The 20,358-nt window shown below is 45.9% G+C and overlaps 2 protein-coding genes and 2 non-coding genes across 6 annotated transcripts; all 4 read left to right on the top strand.

The window, feature by feature from the left end:
- TRIM52 (tripartite motif containing 52) lies at nucleotides 1-12,375 on the top strand. Of its 3 annotated transcripts, none has more exons than XM_069591870.2 (2): nucleotides 1-2,362; nucleotides 5,447-6,713. In XM_069591870.2, exons 1-2 carry the CDS (start codon nucleotides 1,571-1,573, stop codon nucleotides 5,513-5,515), a joined length of 861 nt encoding a protein of 286 aa, XP_069447971.1. In that variant the 5' UTR covers nucleotides 1-1,570; the 3' UTR covers nucleotides 5,516-6,713. The 3 variants fall into 3 exon arrangements, with proteins under 3 accessions (XP_069447971.1, XP_069447970.1, XP_069447969.1); XM_069591869.2 differs by having other exon boundaries at nucleotides 503-2,362; nucleotides 5,080-6,713; XM_069591868.1 differs by lacking the exon at nucleotides 5,447-6,713 and adding an exon at nucleotides 8,804-12,375 and having other exon boundaries at nucleotides 1,214-2,362.
- Nucleotides 12,376-13,169: 794 nt separating this feature from the next.
- Nucleotides 13,170-19,683, top strand: RACK1 (receptor for activated C kinase 1). The gene is made up of 8 exons (XM_069591856.1): nucleotides 13,170-15,259; nucleotides 16,427-16,598; nucleotides 17,134-17,281; nucleotides 17,541-17,636; nucleotides 17,902-18,012; nucleotides 18,393-18,533; nucleotides 19,051-19,161; nucleotides 19,562-19,683. Exons 1-8 carry the CDS (start codon nucleotides 15,151-15,153, stop codon nucleotides 19,625-19,627), a joined length of 954 nt encoding a protein of 317 aa, XP_069447957.1. The 5' UTR covers nucleotides 13,170-15,150; the 3' UTR covers nucleotides 19,628-19,683.
- On the top strand, nucleotides 15,500-15,567 carry LOC138441908 (small nucleolar RNA SNORD95). Its single transcript, XR_011257476.1, has one exon. It is a non-coding gene; the product is annotated as a small nucleolar RNA SNORD95 (small nucleolar RNA).
- On the top strand, nucleotides 16,892-16,970 carry LOC138441900 (small nucleolar RNA SNORD96 family). The gene has a single exon (XR_011257470.1). It is a non-coding gene; the product is annotated as a small nucleolar RNA SNORD96 family (small nucleolar RNA).
- Nucleotides 19,684-20,358: the final 675 nt, after the last annotated feature.

Genomic DNA, 20,358 nt, shown 5'->3' with positions numbered 1-20,358 from the left:
TCACTCCAGTGGGTCTTGAACAGCATCTTACTGAAGCAGAACATATCAGAGTGATATGAATGCCTCAAGGAAAAGAACAATTTCCCCAAATTTTGTTTCTGTCATATATGTGGAAGCCTGTATTGGATCAATATGTGCAATGTACTTCTTACTGAGGTAAACAAACAAACCCTGTAAACCTTGGGTGACAGATGACCAAACGTCTGTAACTCTGTAATTCCTTGAAGGACCCTATCATGCCTTACTCATTTTCTATTGTTATTGTTCTTATAATGTGGACAGATGAAAGTGGGTGGATAAATGGATGGAAGGGTTATTCATGCATATGATGGATGAATGGAAAAACAGAGGGATGGATGAAAACTGAATGGTTATTTGGGTAAGTGGATGAGTGCAGGCATGGAAAGAAAGTGAAGTCGCTCACTCGCGTCCGACTCTTTGCGACCCCATGGATTTTAGCCTACCAGTCTTCTCCGTCCATGCGATTTTCCAGGCAAGAGTACTGGAGTGGGTTGCTATTTCCTTCTCCAGGGGATCTTCTCCACCCAGGGATCAAGACCGGGTCTCCCGCATTGTAGGCAGACACTTTTACCGTCTGAGCCACCAGGGAAGTCGCATGCATGGAGAGTACATGCTGAACGGAAGGATTATAGATGGAGATGAAAAGATCCACAGACGAAGTCGGTGTAGGGTATGCCGAGTCTAAGGTGTCTGAGGGCAGGTAGCAAGAAAGGGGTGAATTGATCTGAGAAGGAAAGTTGGAAGCACCCAGGTTTTTATGCGAGATTCTTCCACTTCACGGCTACTCAGGGGCACAGCAAACTCAATCCCGCCAGGTTCCCACAGACCACACCCTCGAGGGCGGGAGCCTCGGAGGAGTCCTCCCTACCACAAAAGCCTCTGGGTAGACGGGGGTCTGAAATACAGGACAGCACCAGAGCTTGGTCGCCGCACTTACGGCCCTTTTGGGTGCATGCGGGGACGGGCTTTCCTGAGCAGCTGCTGGACCCTCTGGGTCTGGCTGATTAGAGAACTCGTGGCTTAAATTGATTCTCTCGCCGCCTTCACCCATTCTGACCACGCAGTGTTTCCTATCTGTGGTAGCTAAATGGGCGGCCGGAGTTCTTGCCTCGCGAGTTTCCGGGGGTACCATAGAGACGTGGTCCTCCGCCTGCCCAGTCCGCCGTCTCCCGCGTGTTAGCGTGCCTACGTCATTTTCGGTTGCCTCCGACGGAGTGAGGAGCGCCGGCTTCTGAGGAGAAAAACGCCGCCGGGTCGCGGACGCCCGGAGGCAGGCGAGAACCGTGGAGTGGTCGGAGTTTGAACGCTGAGTTTCGAAGGGAAGTGGGGGGCCGCAGCCTGGTTCTTCCCCCACTGCCTTCGGAGGACAGCTGTGAGTTCAGGGAGCGCCTGAGAGAAGGAAGCAGGGATTCTCTGAGAGCCTGAGGTGGGAGAGCAGAGTTGGGGACAGCTTTGAATCACCAGCGTAGCTTGGAGGCAGGTCCGCAGGTGCTTCCCCTGCTCCTCGGCTGTGAACTGACGCATCCACACCAACCGGCAGCGCGTTAAGATGGCTGGCAGTGCCACTACTCCTAATCCCTTGCAGACACTTCAGGAGGAAGCCGTGTGTGCCATCTGCCTAGATTACTTCAAGGATCCCGTGTCCATCGGCTGTGGTCATAACTTTTGCCGAGGGTGTGTGACCCAGCTGTGGGGCAAGGAAGATGAGCAAGACAGGGAGGAAGAGGAAGATGAATGGGAGGAGGACGAGGACGACGACGAGGCAGTAGGGGCCATCGGTGGATGGGGCAACTCCATTCGGGAGGTTTTATACCAGGGGGATGCTGACGAGTTGTTCCAGGACCAAGAGGATGATGAACCCTGGGTCGGTGACGGTGGCATAAGGGACAGCATGGATTATGTGTGGGACCAGGAGGAAGATACGGACTACTACCTGGGAGGCTTAAGACAAGACCTGAGAATTAACGTCTACCTGCAAGAGGAGGAGATTTTGGAAGAATACGACGAGGACGACGAAGAGCTCTACCCTGACACTCACCTAGCCCCGCCTCCAGCCCCTCCACGGCAGTTCACTTGCCCCCAATGCCGAAAGAGCTTTAAGCGTCGCAGCTTTCGTCCCAACTTGCAACTGGCGAACATGGTCCAGATAATTCGCCAGATGTGTCCCACTCCTAATCGAGAGAGCCGGTTGAATGATCAGGGCATCTGCTCCAAACACCAGGAAGCTCTGAAACTCTACTGTGAGGTGGACAAAGAGGCCATCTGTGTGATATGTCGAGAATCCAGGAGCCACAAACAGCATAGTGTGGTGCCATTAGACGAAGCGGTACATGAGTACAAGGTGAGCAGCATGGGAGAATGTGGGGATTTGAAGGAAGTGGAGGAAAAACCAGGGCAGCTGGGTACTTTGTAGCTGAGCCCCTTTTTTTGTGAGGGATGAGGCACAGGGTGAAGAAAGATGGACATATGTGGAGAAAAGAAACATTGGCTGAGGCTGACTGGCTTCCCCAGAGGAAACTGAGTAAAGACTAGAGACAGTAATCAGGAGCTGATCACTATCCTTACTCCCTTTCAATTTGCCCAAGTGTAAGGGGGTACAAGTGACAGACTCCTCCCCATTCCCCGACTTAATTTCCCTCTTATGTAAGGTACTGAGTCTATACCTGACCAAGACTCTAGGACCCTTAATACACAGGAATGGAAAGCCATAGTGCTTGTAGATAACTAGACATTTAGGACATCAGCACAAGCAGTGTCAAAACTGAGGACTAATTGGTAGACCAAAAAGCCAGGGTGTGGTTCCTGCTAATAAGAGCAGCTGGACATACCTGCCTAGTAAAGTCTGGAGTTACTTTCCTGCCTTCAGTGGGGCCCATTTCCCCTGTAGAGAAAGGCAAAGGACATAAACATCAGAATAAACCTGCCCCGATCATTTTCCTTACCTGTTACTTTATCATAGCGGAAGTTAAGGATTTAGGATCAGATGACCTTGCTCTAAAACTTACTGTCTAGTCTTAGGCAAGCCTCAAACTCTTAGCTTTACTTTTCTCCTAGGCTTGTTAAGATTGAAAGAGATCTTACATGAAAGTATTTTATAAACCATAAAGCACTAAACAGATGTTTCTTTGGCTTTCCTATAGTTTCCTCTAATTTTTATGGGTTCTGATATGGTTAAAACCTTGCTTTCTAGTTCTGATCTGAGTATTAGAGAACTATCTCAGTGACAGCATGAAGATTGTCAAAAAGCCTAAATGACTCCTAGCAGTACCCAAAGGAGAGAAAGGTTGTCTTCAGGTCCATAACAGTCTTAGTAGCAGCTGCTCATGTCTCAGTAGTGCTTTACAGTATATAAAGTGTATTTTCTCATATTCTACAGCAGTGGTTTTCAGACTGTGGGTTTTGACCAATTAGTGGGTCTAAATGGGTCGTGCCCAGCATTATTTTTAAATGAAATGAGAAAACATCGAGTGCATGGGAGCATAGTAAGGGTAAGTATTGTTTTATGAAACTTTTAAATTATACATACACAGGTGTATACTTGGGCCACAAAACGTATCGCTTACTCTGGGTTGTAGTCAAAACACAAACAGAACCCTACCCTACAGGTATTATATATTATCATCCCTCACCCCCCCACCCCACCCCACTCCCGCCCCATTTCACAGTAACTGTTGGTAAGTACACAGTTAAGACACAAATCTTCATTACAAACCATTGCTAATTCCATCATATTAATATGAGTTACGGATAAACCCCAGTATCTACTTTCCCCCCAGGGTAATAATTAAGTTTGCCCATAGAAGAAACTATGTCCTGTACTTCTGGGGTTTAGTACCTAACGCTAAGGAGAGGAGGTAACCTTTCATTCCTCTGCTAGGATTTCCTGAAAAGAATTTTTGAAACCAAAATTTTAATTGAAAGCTAGTTTAGACAAGAGAAAAAGAGGTGATCTCTTTATCTTGGGAAGCCAGCTAACACTTACTTGAAACCTCAGAAGTTGCTTATAAAGCACACTTGTAAGTATAAACAGCACAATCAAGTTAAATTGGAGATAATCCCTTTCAAAATATATACTATTTAAAAGAAAATAAAAGTGTTTTTTTCCAAACATATACCAGAACTTAGGTTGATGGTGTTAACAAACACAGGAATTAACACTGAAGAGGTAATATAATTGTGTAGGCCTTCTTTATATGGTTTATAGTTTTGTTTTTAATTGGTAAACATGCATCTTACAGTAGCATGATTTAGAACCTTATGATACAAAGTTCTCAGAGTAATAGTTAACATCATATGGAACTGTTTTTGTATAATGGTTTATTTAATTTGCTATACGTTAGCCACCACACAGTTCTGGTTACATTAAATTCTCTCTTGTCAGCTATTAATTCACCAAAATTTTAACCTCCTTTGGAGGTGATCAAGCTTTTTTAGTTTTAGGGGCTACAGTAGGAAGTTGTTACTCATAGACTCAAGGAACACGTTAGTGATTTTCAGAAATAGAAAAGAAAGCATTCTCTCCCCCTCCCTTTACACATTATATCAGCATTTCCAGGTATGAGGAAAGTTATAGTTTATGAAATCATACTTAATATTGTAATGTTAAAAAAGATTTAATTTTTCATAATATAAGAAATAAATTGGAAAGAACTCCTTGGCTGGTGGGAATACAAAGACAGACCAAGAAGTATTCAGAGTAAAGCCTATAATCAGTGAGGTATATAACAAACTGTATACCCAGAGATGTTTGTTGTAGATATGGTACCGTTCATACTGTTATTCCTTAAAAGTTTAATTTTATGTAAGAGGCTTTTTTAGCTCTGAAACACTTACTTATTTACATCTTCCATTTTGTTCACCCCATGAGTTAGAATTCGTCTTGACTCTTCAAGCTAGAATCAGAGGATTATGAAAGTAAGATCGTTTAGATTGACCAAGGGTACCGTTAAATGGTGTCAGGTTTTAGCCAGCAGATGGGTGTATAAAAAGAAAATGAACAAAGATTTCACTTGTTGAGGCTCGGGCATAACTGGATGCCTGTATTGCCCTGCCACCCAGCTGCCGCCGGTAAAACCATTCATCGCTCTGCAAGAGGGACCAGAGGCTTCCATCATCAGTACTCCTGTTTTTCTGTTGTTTCCCTTGAGGTAGCTAAAGGTGGCAGCCAAAAAAAGTTTTGAGGCTTTTATCAAGTATGTATTCATGAATGATGCAGAAGATAGGGTCAGCTTCTTCAGTTATCTGAAAGTGTTGGGCAGTGACACATGACAAACACTGTTAAAAGTTATGCCACTAAAAACAGTGAAGTATTCTGCAAAGCACAATTCTCTGCAGTTTTAAGGTTGGACAGTATTGGAATATTAATAAGAATCTTCAAAGGCCACGAATGCCTGCCTAATACTAAATAACTCTTTTAATTGCAAAGGAGAAAAAAATGGAGAAACTAGTGAAACCTTGCATTCCAAGTGCTGCCATAACTTTGAGAGGAAATTGAGGAATTTCAGAATTTCTTCATCAACTTCTGCATCTGAATTCATTGACTGAGCCTATCAAACACCAGGTTTTAAAAAAAACACAACAAACATCAGCTCATCCTTCTTTGCTGTTAGTTGAGATTAATCTACTGATGAAGAAAACTGTACTGTGCTTTGTTCAGAGTAAGACTTTAAAAACTCTGGATGTGCTATTTTCACTAAGCCTAGCACTAAAGACAGTATTTATGAAGTTGTATGAAATGAAATTGGTTGGAAGAAAAAAATTAGAGAAGTATATGTTAGTGGTGCTACAGCAATGGCATGCTTTAGATCTGGGTCTTTCTCAAAAATTGAAGAAAACTGGCGAGATGTACCGTAGCAGTCACCACCAAGCATTGACTTCATCAGCCTGCCCATAATCTACTGGAAATCTTAAGCCTTGCTGTCAGCATAACTGTTTTGAAAAGTAGTCCATCTGATCCCAGTTTGCCTTGGTTTTCAAAAATCTGAATGCTGTTCAGAGTATTTTCTGTCACGCATTGAGTTTCCTTGATCAGAAAACTTGGTTCACCTGAATTTATGGACAGAACAACTAATTTGGGACACCAATGATAAAGAATCTGTACTTTAAAACTTAAGCAGAATTTAACACATTGAAGCTTAAAATACGTTGACCCTGAACTGTCAAGGAACAGACACCAACATCACTGCTTGTTATGAAATGAGCACTTTAAGCACTTGCCAAAAATCTCTACAAATAGCAAACTCATGCAAAAAATGTCAATTTTCTTGGCTAATCTTTCAAGAACCAGATTCGTGAATGTTATTTCCAGGGGAAAAAAAGGGAAAATCTAAAACTATTTTGGGTGATGTTTTGTTGACCTCTTAAAATCTACCTGTGGTAGCTTTGGGAAGAATGTCTCATGTTTCACACTTAATGTTCAGTTCTCACTGGAAGAACTTCAGGAGTTTGTAGAACTCAAAGTTGGATTGTTTTGACTAGAAATTTTCAGATTTTAATCCTTCATTATTCCATTTTTCTCCTTATATCTTAAAAGCTTTTTTTAAAAATTGATATAACTAACTGTGGGAGAAAACACCACAAGAGTGTTGTCAAAGCAGCTTGCGTTTTGTTGCATTTTGTACACCATCCAGGAAAGAAAAGGCTAAACAGTGGTTATTGTATCATTTGAATAAAATTTTGCCTTCCAAAATTTACCATTGCTTTGATTAATTTTAGTAATGAAACTTAATTTTGTAATTTTAAATAAAAAGGAAGGAGAATGTAAGGTGTTAAGATATATGGAAAAAAGAGGGTTACAAAACGTGGGTTACAAAAACATTGAGAAAAACTGATACATATCCAAATCCATCAGATGCTCGTCTGTTTATTGAATGTCTTCCCTACTAGGTTCAGCTGTTGACTGCTGTATCACAAGTCAGACTGTTTAAACTTGCTCCTCTCTACTGTGGCTGTACCCTAGACCTCTTCTTCACACAGACTTGCTACACACCTGAAATCCTGAACTCCAATTGTACCATGACCTCTCATTCTAGTACAGTTTAACACACTCCAGTTATACGTGCCCTTCATCTTTATGGAGGCCACTGTTCCACTGACTCCTAATTTTTTTCCTTCCCAATTTATCAGACACTTGCTAGCCTTACTTACTATCCTTCTGACCCTGTACCTCATGATTAGTCTTGGCACGGAAAACTAATCCATGGTGTGTTCTAGACCAGGGTTTTCTCAACTTCAGCACTCTTATCATTTTGAGTGAGATAATTCTTTGCTTTGGAGGGTGGGGGATAGTCTATGCATTTGAGGATGCTTAGCAGCATATATAGGAGAAGGCAATGGCACCCCACTTCAGTACTCATGCCTGGAAAATCCTATGGACAGAGGAGCCTGGTAAGCTGCAGTCCCTGGGGTCGCAAAGAGTAGGACACGACTGAGCGACTTCACTTTCACTTTTCACTTATTGGAGAAGGAAATGACAACCCACTCGTGTTTTTGCCTGGAGAATCCCAGGGACGGGGGAGCCTGGTGGGCTGCCGTCTATGGGGTCGCACAAAGTCGGACACAACTGAAGCGACAGCAGCAGCAGCAGCATCTATGGATCCCACCTACTAGATGTATGTAGCACTCCTCCACCAGTGGTGACAACCACAAATGTCTCAGACATTGCCAGATGTCTTGGAGGGAGTGGTGCAAAAGTATCCCTGCTTAAGAACCACTGCTTTAGTCTCGGAAAATCTAGTCCTATCTGCAGACCTGCCATTACTAGCCTCACTTAGGCCCTATAGTCAGTATCTGGCAGGGGGTTTAAAAGTGTTTGGGGAATAGCCTCACCCAGCTGGAATTTTATTAAATGCAGTCATAGCATCAGTGGATTAACTAAGACCCCTACTTCTCCCAGTTCTTGGCATACAGGTAACAGGGTCAACAGGCCTTTTTTTAAACTGAGTTGCCTATATCACTGCCATCAAGGACTAAGATAAAGCAGTATATGAAATAAGATCTAGAAACGATGAATAATAAAAGGCATTCACTTAAGCTATTCCTTAGTTTCAGCAAAGCCATACGGCAATATTTAAGAATTCAGAACTAAGACCAGAGCCTCTGTTCCTGTCAGAGTGGGAGTAGCCCTGAACTGATCCATCAGCCCTTAAAGCACTTCTTTAAAACTTAAGGCTCCTCTGCCATTGGCCATCAACCTCTGGTCCCTGTGCCATGCCTCCTGAAGCCTTTATCGGACCTAGAGAGTCTATGCTGCTTCCCACCCCTTATCCCTGACCCCCTTTGGAAGCTATCCTATAACAGTGAAATTATCACAGATAGGTATTGACCAATAAATTTGGGTTACAAAGAGGAGACGGGGACAGTAGCCCTCTATACCAGCTCTAAGGTCTTTCTCCAATGATGGAAGTGTTCTCAATCTGTGCTGTGCAATATGGTAGAGGTACCACTGACTACATGGGACTTCTGAGCTCTTGCAACATGATTAGTACAACTCATTTATTTTAAATAGTAACATATGGCTGGTGGTGGTTTAGTCGCTAAGTCATGTCCAACTTGTGGCCCCATGGACTGTAGCCTGCCAGGCTCCTCTGTCCATGGGATTCTCCAGGTAAGAATACTGAAGTGGGTTGCCATTTCCTTCTCCAGGGGATCTTCCTGACCTAGGAACTGAACCCAGGTCTCCTGCACTGCAGACAGATTCTTTACTAATGAGCTACAAGGGAATCAAATCATGTTGGACTATATAGTTCTATACAAAAACAGGTTGAATTTTGATCCTTCCTAGGACTCTCAAGCGGAGAAGGCAATGGCACCCCACTCCAGTACTCTTGCCTGGAAAATCCCATGGACGGAGGAGCCTGGAAGACTGCAGTCGCTGAGGATCGGACACGACTGAGCGACTTCACTTTCACTTTTCACTTTCATGCATTGGAGGAGGAAATGGCAACCCACTCCAGTGTTCTTCCCTGGAGAATCTCAGGGACAGGGAGCCTGGTGGGCTGCCGTCTATGGGGTCACACAGAGTCGGACAGGACTGAAGTGACTTAGCAGCAGCAGCAGCAGGACTCTCAAGAGCAGTAAAGTCCAAAGGGAAGATGAAAAGGGAAAAGACAATTTTCTTTTCTCAATCAGGAGAGAGGCTGTAAGGTTATGTTTTTAGGTATAAAAGGAGAAATGGTGGCTTGTTTGTTTAAATCTGACCAAAATAGCCTTGAGCCAGTTACACTTGTGATCCATATAGATCACATGTGGGAGATGTGACAGAGGAGAATTCTAATGGAAAGTAGCTAAAAACTTTACCCACTTTCCCAAAAGAGCTGGGGCTACAACCTCAAAATAGGATAAGTTTAAGTATAAATAAGCTTTTATTTGGTTTAACTTTTTAATGATAGTGTCTGCCCACAAATCAGAGCCCTTTTGGGGCAACAGCTCACCTGTGCATGTGGGAAGTATAGGTGGAGATGCCACAAGGCTCCTGTTATCAGGAGACCTGCTACTCTTCTCCCAACTCTTCTGCTTCCAAAGAAGGGGGAAAATGGATACCTTAGGGATTTAAATTAGAAATAGCCTTAAAGAACAAGGAGGCTTATTCTTCCTAGCTGCATTCAGGCTGAGACCTTCCTTGCCTTTTCCCCCATCCTAACAGATTCAGATCCAGAGTTGGTCAGGGCCTTCTGGTTGACAGTTCCACTTGGCATCAAGCAGGGAAAGATAAAGGAGGATCCAGGTGGTCTGCAAGAGGATCCCTGGAAGTCACACCCTTTTTTTGACTACCATTTCCTAGGTGTGTAAAATCCCTTCTCTCCCTCTATAGCAAAGGATGGAATTTCTCAGCAGGCTCTGGCTATTTAACCCAAGTGAGAACAGGGACAGGTTACATGGGCTGAGGGCTGTCTGCTTCTCAGCCCTCATATCTTGTAGTAAGCTAGTTAGCCTCAAGTTTCCATTTCAGCACAATCTCCTGACCCTGGTTCATATGAAATTCTCTTCCTGGTAAAAAGCTGAGAACAAGCACCCTGGGTCACATTTTGTTTCTCCCTACCACCAAGTGCTATTTTAAATCCTTTAACAAAGCAAATAAGTTTGCCTTTTGCTGGCATTTCTTATAGTTTTGCCTGGAATATAGCCACTTGCCCAGATCGTGCCACTTTCATAGCCTGTGGCTCTGCACATCTGGTAAAGCAGGGGTCCCAAACAGGGGCACATAGTAGGAGGTAAGTGATGAGAGAAACCAAAACCACCTCCCCACCCTGCCCCCACCCATGGAAAAACTGTCTTCCATGAAATGTTCCCTGGTGCCAAAAAGGTTGGGGACCACTGTGCTAAAGCACCCAGAGCCTAGGGAATGCCAATCCATCTCAGGGAAGACCCACAGGATACGTTAGCAGCTTTCTGGGAGACTGTTAGACCTCAGATTTCTGCCTAAGACGGACAAGGGACCTTTCAAGAGATTAAAAAATGGCATGTGATTTCTTTTTAAGATCTATTCCCAGCATTGATTTAATGCCACATCCCTGCCTCTGACTAGGAAGAATGGAACAGGACCTATAATTATAGTCTCACATTTCCCTGTCTTCAGCCTTTTGAACTTAATTCTTTAGGCCTCAGTCATTACATAGCTTCTGTATACTGAACCTGATTCTAGACCCTGGAATGGAGGAAGCAGGGTAGAGATGGACTGGAAGAGATGTTCAACCCCTTACTCATAAGACCTTTGGTAAATCTATTCCTTCCTTTGTAAGAGTCTCATGATCCTCCAGGAGACCCTCTAGTTCAGCTTCTGAATTCTTTCTGTTTTCTAGTCATACTCCTCCAACCTAGCTTCCACTTTGACAACAAATGCCTTTCAGTAAGATCAAGGGTAGGCAGGAGAGGGATGAGATAATCTTTAAGAGACTGTCCTGGGCTTCAAGACAAAAGCACTAGGCTGAACTGCCCACCTTGGATTTCACTCTGCCTTCTCTCTTAAAATAATCATGCTCAAACTTGTGCATGCACACAATGCACAAGTTTGCACATTTCCTCCCCAAGCTGATCCCTCTGCCCAGAATGTCCTGCCTTTAACTACTTGTTCCCAACTACTCAGCCTGTGAGGCTGACCACCAAAGTTACAATCTTCCACATGGGAAACCCTCTACCTGGTGCTGGGAATGCAAAATGTGAGCAGAAACAGCCTAATCCCTATCCTTAGGGCACTCACAGGAGAGGCTGGCAGAATTTAAGAGACCCAACACACACGGCACCACTAGTAGGACAGCATTAAATAAAGGAGCCTGACATACACCTGAGGGTCACAGAGGGCCTCCCAGATGTGGCAACTTGAGCTGAGACTTGAAGGAAGCTTAGATTTAACTAAGGTGGGGGGAGGCGGTGGTGATAAGACATGGTGGGCCTTCCAGACAGAACAATGCATATTCTGTATGGGAGAGAATTGATAGATGAGTTGGAGGAGCAAGGGAGGGCCAATGTAGTCATAACAATGGAGTATGGGGTATGCCAGAGCCAACCACACTAAGTCTGCAGAAGGACAGTAAAACGAAAGGAAGCCCTTTGCCCAGGGCTGGCAGTCAGGAGGCCCTCTGGTCCCGGCCATACACCTTTCCCTTAGATCCTCACCTCAGCATTCAAGAGAAGACCTCTCCTCCCTCTTGAATGCTGGCAGGAGGGGATGGAGAGGCCTCTGCTCCTGGAAATCATGAGCCTCCAAGAAGTCTGAAGGACCCTTTCCAGCTGTGTGGGTCCTAGGGGCTTCCTTCAGGAAATGAATGGTGAGACAGACTTCCTTAGAAGAGCATCTCCAATTTCTTCTGTGGGATTCTTACCTTGTGTGGACTAGAGGTGGTGCCCATGGGGACAAGGGAAATATGGGGCTGCCCAGGGACTAAGACAATAAGTAGGTGAGACAGCAGTAAGCTCAGAGCCAGGACTGGTTCTACCTACAGGGTGTGGGCTGCCTGGAAAGTGGGAGGATACCTTGGAGGAGAGCTGAGTCTTCCCTAAAGGGCAGATGAGAGCCTCCAGCAGCCTTCCACCTCTCTGAGGTTGAAGAAGAAATGCCCTGAATGAGAAGGAAGAGGTCTGGCCGGGGTAGTAAGTAGACTTTGTTGAGAAAGGCACAGCTGATTCTCCAATTGTCCAGCAGCTGAGGGACAACACTCTTCTGGAAGGGGGCAGGATCTCTCTGCTAACCAAAACCTACAGCCTCCTCAACAAGAATGAGGAGTCCAGGCAGATCCCTAACCAGGGCCAAGTGAGGGCTTCCATCCCAGGGGTCCCCAACATCTGGGATCTAATGCCTGATGATCTGAGGCGGAGTTGATGTAATAATAATAGAAATAAAGTGCACAATAAATGCAATGTGTTTGAATTATCCTAAAACCACCCACCCCCATGTCCATGGAAAAACTGTCTTGCACAAAACTGGTCCCTGGTGTCAAAAAGGTTGGGAACCACTGCAGCAGGGAGCCACAGAGTGCCCTTGAGGGAAGCAGGCGTGAATGTGGCTGGGCTGCAAAGGTCACTCCACCCCCACCTCTACCCAGAGTCAATGCCAAAGAGGTCCCCAGCGTTCCCAGGGTCAAGACAAGGCCTCTTCAGCCAAAGACTGTCCTTCAGTGGCACTGTGGCCTGCGAGCCTCCCCTCCAAGAGAGGAGAGACCAGGTGGTGGCTGTAAAAGAGCTCGGAAGTGGAAAGCCTGAATCCTGCAGGGTCTCTGGTTGATGGGGAAGTCCACTACATCCCATTTCTCTCCTCTACTGGCATTGCCAGCTTAGTCCTGGTGAGCACCAGGGCAAAACCCAAATTCCCTCTTTGACCCCATAGGAGGGGCTACTGCCAGAATCATCTCAAGATTAGAGACAAGTGTGGGGAGAAGCCTGCAGGTTTGGAAAGTCACCTTCAACTGTCTCAGAGCAGAGGCAGGGCAGGGAGGACCTGGGAGGGGCTGGGCAGGGGTGGGCTGGGAACCTGGGAGAGTAAGGATTGTCTGGAAGGCTTCTGGAAAAGAATCTGGTGTTACAAAAAGGTCCCATCTTTGAGCCAGTATGAGGGACCTGACAGGCTCCTTTTAAACCTGGTTTCCTGGCACCCTGCCTCAAGAATGCAGATTCCACAGGGGTACCCTGGACAAAATTCAAGAAACAGCCAAATGAGGTTTTTCGAGGGGGAAAAATATAATAATGTGATTGAGTGAGGGTGTCTTTGGAGAGTAGAGGTAAGAGATAACCACAGAATCACTCACCTCTCCATTGTGCTGAGTACCCAGGGAGGCTTAGTCATGGTCTGAGTTGCGGGCAGCAAGCTGGATACTAAGATGGGTAAAGGCAAGGATCTCTCACCATCACAGGAGAAGCAAAATGCATGGGTAGGGACTTCCCTGGTGGTCCAGTGGCTAAAACTCTGTGTTCCGAATACAGGGGGGCCACAGTTGGATCCCTGGTCAGGGAACTGGATCCCACATGCCACAACTAAGACAGGGTGCAGCTAAATAAATGTTAAAAATAAAAAATTAAAAAAAACAAAACCAAAAACATGGGTAAGGGTAGAGTTCAGTGTTAGAAAAACTACAGGAGAGCCAGCTGGGGATGACAAGAAGGCAGATGATGGAACCCTTAAAAGAGTCCTTAGGCTGTGCAGGAACACAGCAAGGCTGTTCCTGATGAGCCCAACTTGGCTGTGGAGGAAGGGAGAGGTGTGCAAGGCACCAGGAGAGTAGCTGCTTTCAAGGGATGGATTCTGGCCTTCTTCACACATCTGAGTAGCCATAGCCCGTAGAAGCTTTGCCACTGTCCCACACTGTTCCTTCCCAAAGGCAGGCCTTCTAGCAGCCTGCAAGGCCCTCTGTCAACTGCCACCCCCACCCCCATCGCATTGGTTTGGTCCCCAGGGCCTTCAACGCTCCAGCTCTGAACTTTGGCACTGATTCTTTCCTCGGATTGGAACATCCACCCATAAATCCCGAAAGCTCTCTCCTATATCTTTCTTTGCTAAAAATCTCCCCCTTGAGCTCTTTTCCCCCATCTCATTGGATGTAAACTCAAAAAACAAAGAAACAGGTCCCTTTTAACCTGTTCACAGCTATGTTCCCAAGACCTAAAATTGCGTCTGGTAACCAAGAGGTGCTCACTAAGTTCTGTGCATTTGCTTTGCCAGGGGTCTCTCTGGGTGTTTTACCTATCTAATATACTCTCCACACCGTGTGAGGTAGGTACTATTATTCCCAATCTCATTTCATGAGAAAATAATACACGTGACAAACAGAAAAGAAATACTTGGGCACGTCTAGACACCCAGACCCAAGGACCTTTTTATGAGGTGGTTTTGCCCGAGCCAACCTTCCTCTTGAAGCCTTTCAGTTTCTGCGAGAGCTCTCCACGCTCCTGCTTAGGCGGGAGCGGGGTTTATTGTCCAGCAGCCCACAGACTAACTTATCCTTCATTCCCGGTTTTCCTCTCTGTAACCCATTCCTGCCTTAGTCCTGGGTGGACTGTCTTTCTTCACCCAACACCATTAGTGAATAAACCTCTTGAGGGAAGAGTCGCCGCCCGCGCATGGAATTTGTTAGGGTTTAACAGTTCACCTGAACGCAGCTTACTTTGAAATTTTAATATAGTATTATTCACATCGCCCACCGTTACTCACAATTGTGCCCATGAAATTAAGCTCCCTCTGCGATGCCCTCCGAGCCACCAAGCGGAAAGGGAGGGGTTCAGACTGTGCCACGTAAGGCCAGTGAAGCCACTAGGCTCCCCTTACTAAGCTCTGGGGCGTGTACTTCCTCTCTGACGCTTTTGAGACATCATTCCCCTACCATAAGGAGCCTTTTTAAATACTCAGTCATGTTGGTTTAATAAGGGAATTTGTACGGTGCTACCAAATTACGTTGTACGACGGTCTGGACCAGAAGTCTTCTTTTATCTCTCCCTTTGAACTACATGGCGCTGCCACCTTGAGCAGAAGTGAATTATGGGAGGGCGCCATTTCGTTCGAGAGGGCGGGTATTTCCGGATCCGGCGTGGGCGGTTCTCTCTTTTCCTCTGCAGGGCCGCGGTGGAAGCGGTTGTGCGGGTCGCCTCTCTGAGTTATCCAGTTCCATCCTTGTCGCTCCGGCGACACCCGCACTCTCCGTCGCCATGACTGAACAGATGACCCTTCGTGGCACCCTCAAGGGCCACAACGGCTGGGTGACCCAGATCGCTACCACTCCCCAGTTCCCGGACATGATATTGTCCGCCTCTCGAGGTACGGGCTGAGGTGCTGGATTAAGGGGCAGGGGTCGTTGCGCGCGTCACATGGTTGGGCCGGTGGGCTGTGAGTTGACCTGTGCCTAGGCCTCATCGCGGATGAACCGGTGATGCGTCCCCGACTTGGCGAGCCCCGAAACAGCTGGCTGCCGGGAGGGTTGCAAGGCTGGGGCCTTTTTAATCTCTACCTCTCAAACCCGTGTATGTATCTGTGGGCCCAGGAGCCTTCGGGTCGGGCGGCGCCGTGATGATCCCAACATGCCATCTGAGTGCCTATGCTGAAACCCAGAGGCTGTTTCTGAGCTGCTGCCCGGACCCTCTGCTCATTAAAAAGTGGACTCCAAGGCGGACCTCGTGTCTAGTCTCTCGGCTATTTCGGGGCAGCCCTTTCTTCCCCCTTTTTTTTTCCTTCTCATTCTCTCTGTACCTGACTGCATTTGGAGACTTCTTGGCGATTGCTTTTTGCGTTCACGCTATTTAAAAATAGTTCATCTGAGGCTACAATCATGTATGGCACTTACTAGGAAAGTTTATTCAGTGGAACACATTGCAGTGAAAGCATCCAGTCCTTAGCGCCTAAAGTGGATTTTCTATTGCTAGTATTTCTTGCATCCTTTAGCAGTAGTTTCAGGAGGCCCACAGCTACTCTTCCATATCCAGCCTGCTGTGTGCATGCATTCTGGAAGTGAAGTCACTCAGTCGTCTCCGACTTTTTGCAGCCCCATGGACTGTAGCCTACCAGGCTCCTCAGTTCTTGGGATTTTCCCAAGCAAGGGTATTGTAGTGGGTTGCCATTTCCTTCTCCGGGAGATCTTCCCTACCCAGGGATTCAACCCAGGTCTCCTGCATTGCAGGCAAATGCTTTACCATCTGAGCTACTAGGGAAGCCCAATAAATAGATGTGGAATCGTTTTAGATTTTCGAAAGGGGCATCCATAACCTGGTAAAGTTTCACACACCTGAGTTAAATTCTCAGGGTGCAACTTAGCTCTGCTTGACTCTTGACTAAAGTTACTTGGACTTGGCTAATAACTACTCTCAGCCTTTAGGTAGTTTCCCTACCCCTAAATGCCCTTGATTTATGATCCAGAAGGTCAGATGGTGAGCCGTGGGGTTTTTTCACTGGGTCTTTTTGTTTGTTTGTTTTGTTTTAACCTGCCCTTAGATAAGACCATCATTATGTGGAAGCTGACCAGAGATGAGACCAACTATGGTATCCCACAGCGTGCTCTTCGGGGTCACTCCCACTTTGTTAGTGACGTGGTCATTTCCTCAGATGGCCAGTTTGCCCTCTCAGGCTCCTGGGATGGAACCCTTCGCCTTTGGGATCTCACAACGCAAGTAGCTGCTCTGGGGCACTGGGGGAAAGCTGGGTAGAAAGCAGGTAGATACCATCAGGTTTCCCAGGGTAGTGATTGGGTACTTGAGTGGGAACTGTAAGGCACAGTACCTGGAGAAGATATTTGTGGTTGTTTGGCCTCCCTCCCCGTTGCTTTTAATTAGATACACAGAATTGCTGAAGAGTGGTCTGTTTTAGCAGTTTTATCAGATACTGCACTTGGGACTAGACAACATGTTTGAACATACTGTATATTGGGAGCTCAGTCTTGGGTGGTCAGGCATAATGGAGGATCCTGGTGATGACAGATGACATTGTCAGCCAATCCCCACATGGGAGTGAGGACATGTCCTGCAATTCTGAAGGGATTCTCTGGCATATTCTCGGCCAAGGGCCTGCCGTTTATCAAAGCCATGTCCAGGGTGGTGTGGGTAACGCAGCTCCATTGGGTGAGGAATTGGGCCAGGGAAACAGCCTGACTGGAAGAATGTTTGCAGAGTCTTTCTAGAGAGTAACCAAGTCCTCCTTCTCAGGGGCACCACCACTCGCCGATTTGTAGGCCATACCAAAGATGTGCTGAGTGTGGCCTTCTCTTCTGACAACCGGCAAATTGTCTCTGGCTCCCGAGACAAAACCATCAAACTATGGAATACTCTGGGTGTATGCAAATATACTGTCCAGGTAAAGTAAAGGCACATGCAGGGAGCATATGTTGAACATATCCCCCATCCTTCTTAACTGGTGCTTTTATATGGTGATTTTAAGCCTCGTCTGGAACCTAAAGGGATTCTATCTTATCTTAAAGGTTTGGGTTCTGGAAGTGTGAATACAGGTTGTCAACATACTGAATATATATCCCACATAACTGAGGGGGGAGGGTGGGGTCTCGAGTTTCATAAGACGAGACAGTTTCTCCTTATTTCCTTTCCATCCTCTGCAGGATGAAAGCCATTCAGAGTGGGTGTCTTGTGTCCGCTTCTCGCCCAACAGCAGCAATCCCATTATTGTTTCCTGTGGCTGGGACAAGCTGGTCAAGGTGAGCTTGGAGCCAGGGCGTGAGGCCTTTACCAACCAGAATGTGTTCCCACTACCTCCCAGTTGGTCATAATCAACTTTGAATCAGCTTTGTCCCTTAACTGACCGTAAGTGGCCAAGATTAATAATTCTTGGACTTTTTTGTCACTGATAGAATGGAAATTGGCTCTCCTATCCAGGGATGCCTTTTAAGCATGGTGCCATGCCTTTTTTTGACCTTGATAGATCCAGAGCCCAGGTTCTTCACCTTTGACCCACAATTTTAGGTATGGAACTTGGCAAATTGTAAGCTGAAGACCAATCACATCGGCCACACAGGCTACCTGAACACTGTGACCGTCTCTCCAGATGGATCCCTCTGTGCTTCTGGAGGCAAGGTGATTCATAGACACAGGAATCCCCTAATCAATGGGGAACAATTGGATACTTAAAATAATGGGGTAGCAGTCGAGGGATAAATGTTTCTTCAGAAACATTTTGAGACTGAGTTAAGGCATTAAGAGATTGTCTTATGTGAGGCTGGTTTCTTAAAGTTGTTGATGAGATTAGCATCCTGTGATTTTGGAGTTTACAGTGATGACATTTTGAAGTCAGGTTCTTGTAGGGTTGGTGGTATCATCTCTTACATAAAGAGATAACTGGTGATACTCATGAAATTAGTTTTTATCAGTTAAAGGCAGCATCTTGAGGCAAGATGGGTGGGATTAACATGTGGAAGAAGTCATGTTTCTCTGATTGGTGTTCTCCTGTCACTCAGGATGGGCAGGCTATGTTGTGGGACCTCAATGAAGGCAAGCACCTTTACACACTAGATGGTGGGGACATCATCAACGCCCTGTGCTTCAGTCCCAACCGCTACTGGCTCTGTGCTGCCACGGGTCCTAGCATCAAGATCTGGGTGAGTGTGGGCTGCAATTGAGGCCAGATACCTGGCTGTGCCAGCCTTGGCAATGTTGTAATTTTTCAGTGTGTCTTCTGACTTGCTGCTGGGATTTGAACTTCCTAAACAACTCCAGAACCATCATGCTATCAATGGATACCCAAGAAGGATGAATTATAACTTCTTGGTATGGGGGGGGGGAGGGACGAAGACCAATTGTAGCAGTCTACTCAACCTCAGTGCAATTGACACTTGGGTCTGGGTAATCCATTGTTGGAGGGGAGGCAGTCTCGTGCATTATTTAATAGCATCCCAGGCTCTACTCCCCACAAGATGCCTGTAGCAAACTAGTGACAAATAATGCCTCTAGGCATTGCCAAGGGTCCCCAAAGAGGCAGAAAGTAATTCTCTTGCTAAGAATTACTAAATTACAATCAAAGGGGCACTTCAGAGGGGACCTGTCTTTGGTTTTTAAAAACTGATAATAGCATGAAAGGGCCGAGTGTCCTTAGCCCTGGTTTTATCCCTTCCCCAGGACTTGGAGGGCAAGATCATTGTAGATGAACTGAAGCAAGAAGTTATCAGTACCAGCAGTAAGGCAGAGCCTCCCCAGTGTACCTCTCTGGCCTGGTCTGCTGATGGCCAGGTAAGTGGATCTGTCCTCTGGTGATTCAGCTTTTAACCTTTCTTTCTGCTCATCAGCCAGTTACAAAACTAGTGACGTAACAAAACTAGTGACGTAAGTGATTGCCTTTGGCGGGACTTGGATAACTGTGCCAGTGAACACAGATCAGCCTTCATGTGCTAATGTCAGTAGGAAGATTGTGGAGGGACAGTGATTACTTGTCTTCAATTATAACCTTGGTTAACTTGATCAGTTTACAACCTGTGAATCCTTACGACCAGCTGTTGCTTCCTCTAGGAATAATCAATCACCTGTGAATAGCAGAAGAGTGGGCATCTTAAAACAAGGGTAATCTTTGTTGCACTAACAGGACTGTAGAATTGCATGGCTCTAACTTAATGTTGTCATTTCTCCCTTGCAGACACTGTTTGCTGGCTACACAGACAACCTGGTGCGAGTGTGGCAGGTAACCATCGGCACCCGCTAGAAACAAATATGGCAGAGCTTTAAAAATTAAAAAAAAAAACAAAACTGGTTTTCTGACTTTTATAGTGTCTTTCTCTGAAAACTTTTTGAGACTCATCATGTTAGCTTAGTCTACATCAAACTGGGGCTTTGATTAAAAAGGTTTTGTTTTAGTCCTTTAAGGCAAGGACTCCTTTGTACTCACCTTACATAGATATTTAAAATTAGGTGTAATTTTACACCTAATTTTACATCTGGAGATGGTGGCTTTTCCTCAGGTGGCAGCTAAATGACAGATGTGTGGCACATTGAGGTCTCCTGTATATATACCCTCTAACTCATAATGGCAGTAAGACTTCTTTGACTTCCAACTAGATACATAAAAAGACTGGAGATGTAGTGTGCCTGAGTCTTGGGCATAGGGCCACAGTATGGAGATTGTTAGGAAAACCAAAGCCTCAAGCAGTGGTAGAAAAGAAGTGTCAGATGATCTTGAAGTAGACTTGAGGAGCCTGCCAATAATAAGCTAGGCGGGAGACCCAGATGGAGGGTGGTAGGATTTATACCTCACTCTGTTGAAACAGTCACATCTAACAAGATCTAATTAACCACTCCTCCATTCTGTGGCATCTGCTTTGTGTGTGTATGCACACTCAAGTCATGTCCGACTCTGGTTTCCAACCCCTATGGACTACTGCCCCCCAGGCTCCTGTCGCTGGGTTGTCGTTTCCTTCCCTGGGGGATCTTCCCCAC

This window comes from Ovis canadensis, chromosome 5 (assembly GCF_042477335.2).
Source record: "Ovis canadensis isolate MfBH-ARS-UI-01 breed Bighorn chromosome 5, ARS-UI_OviCan_v2, whole genome shotgun sequence".
Classification (NCBI taxonomy): domain Eukaryota; kingdom Metazoa; phylum Chordata; class Mammalia; order Artiodactyla; family Bovidae; genus Ovis; species Ovis canadensis.
The sequence above is the reverse complement of the archived record's forward strand: the minus strand, read 5'-3'. Positions and strand labels throughout refer to the sequence as shown.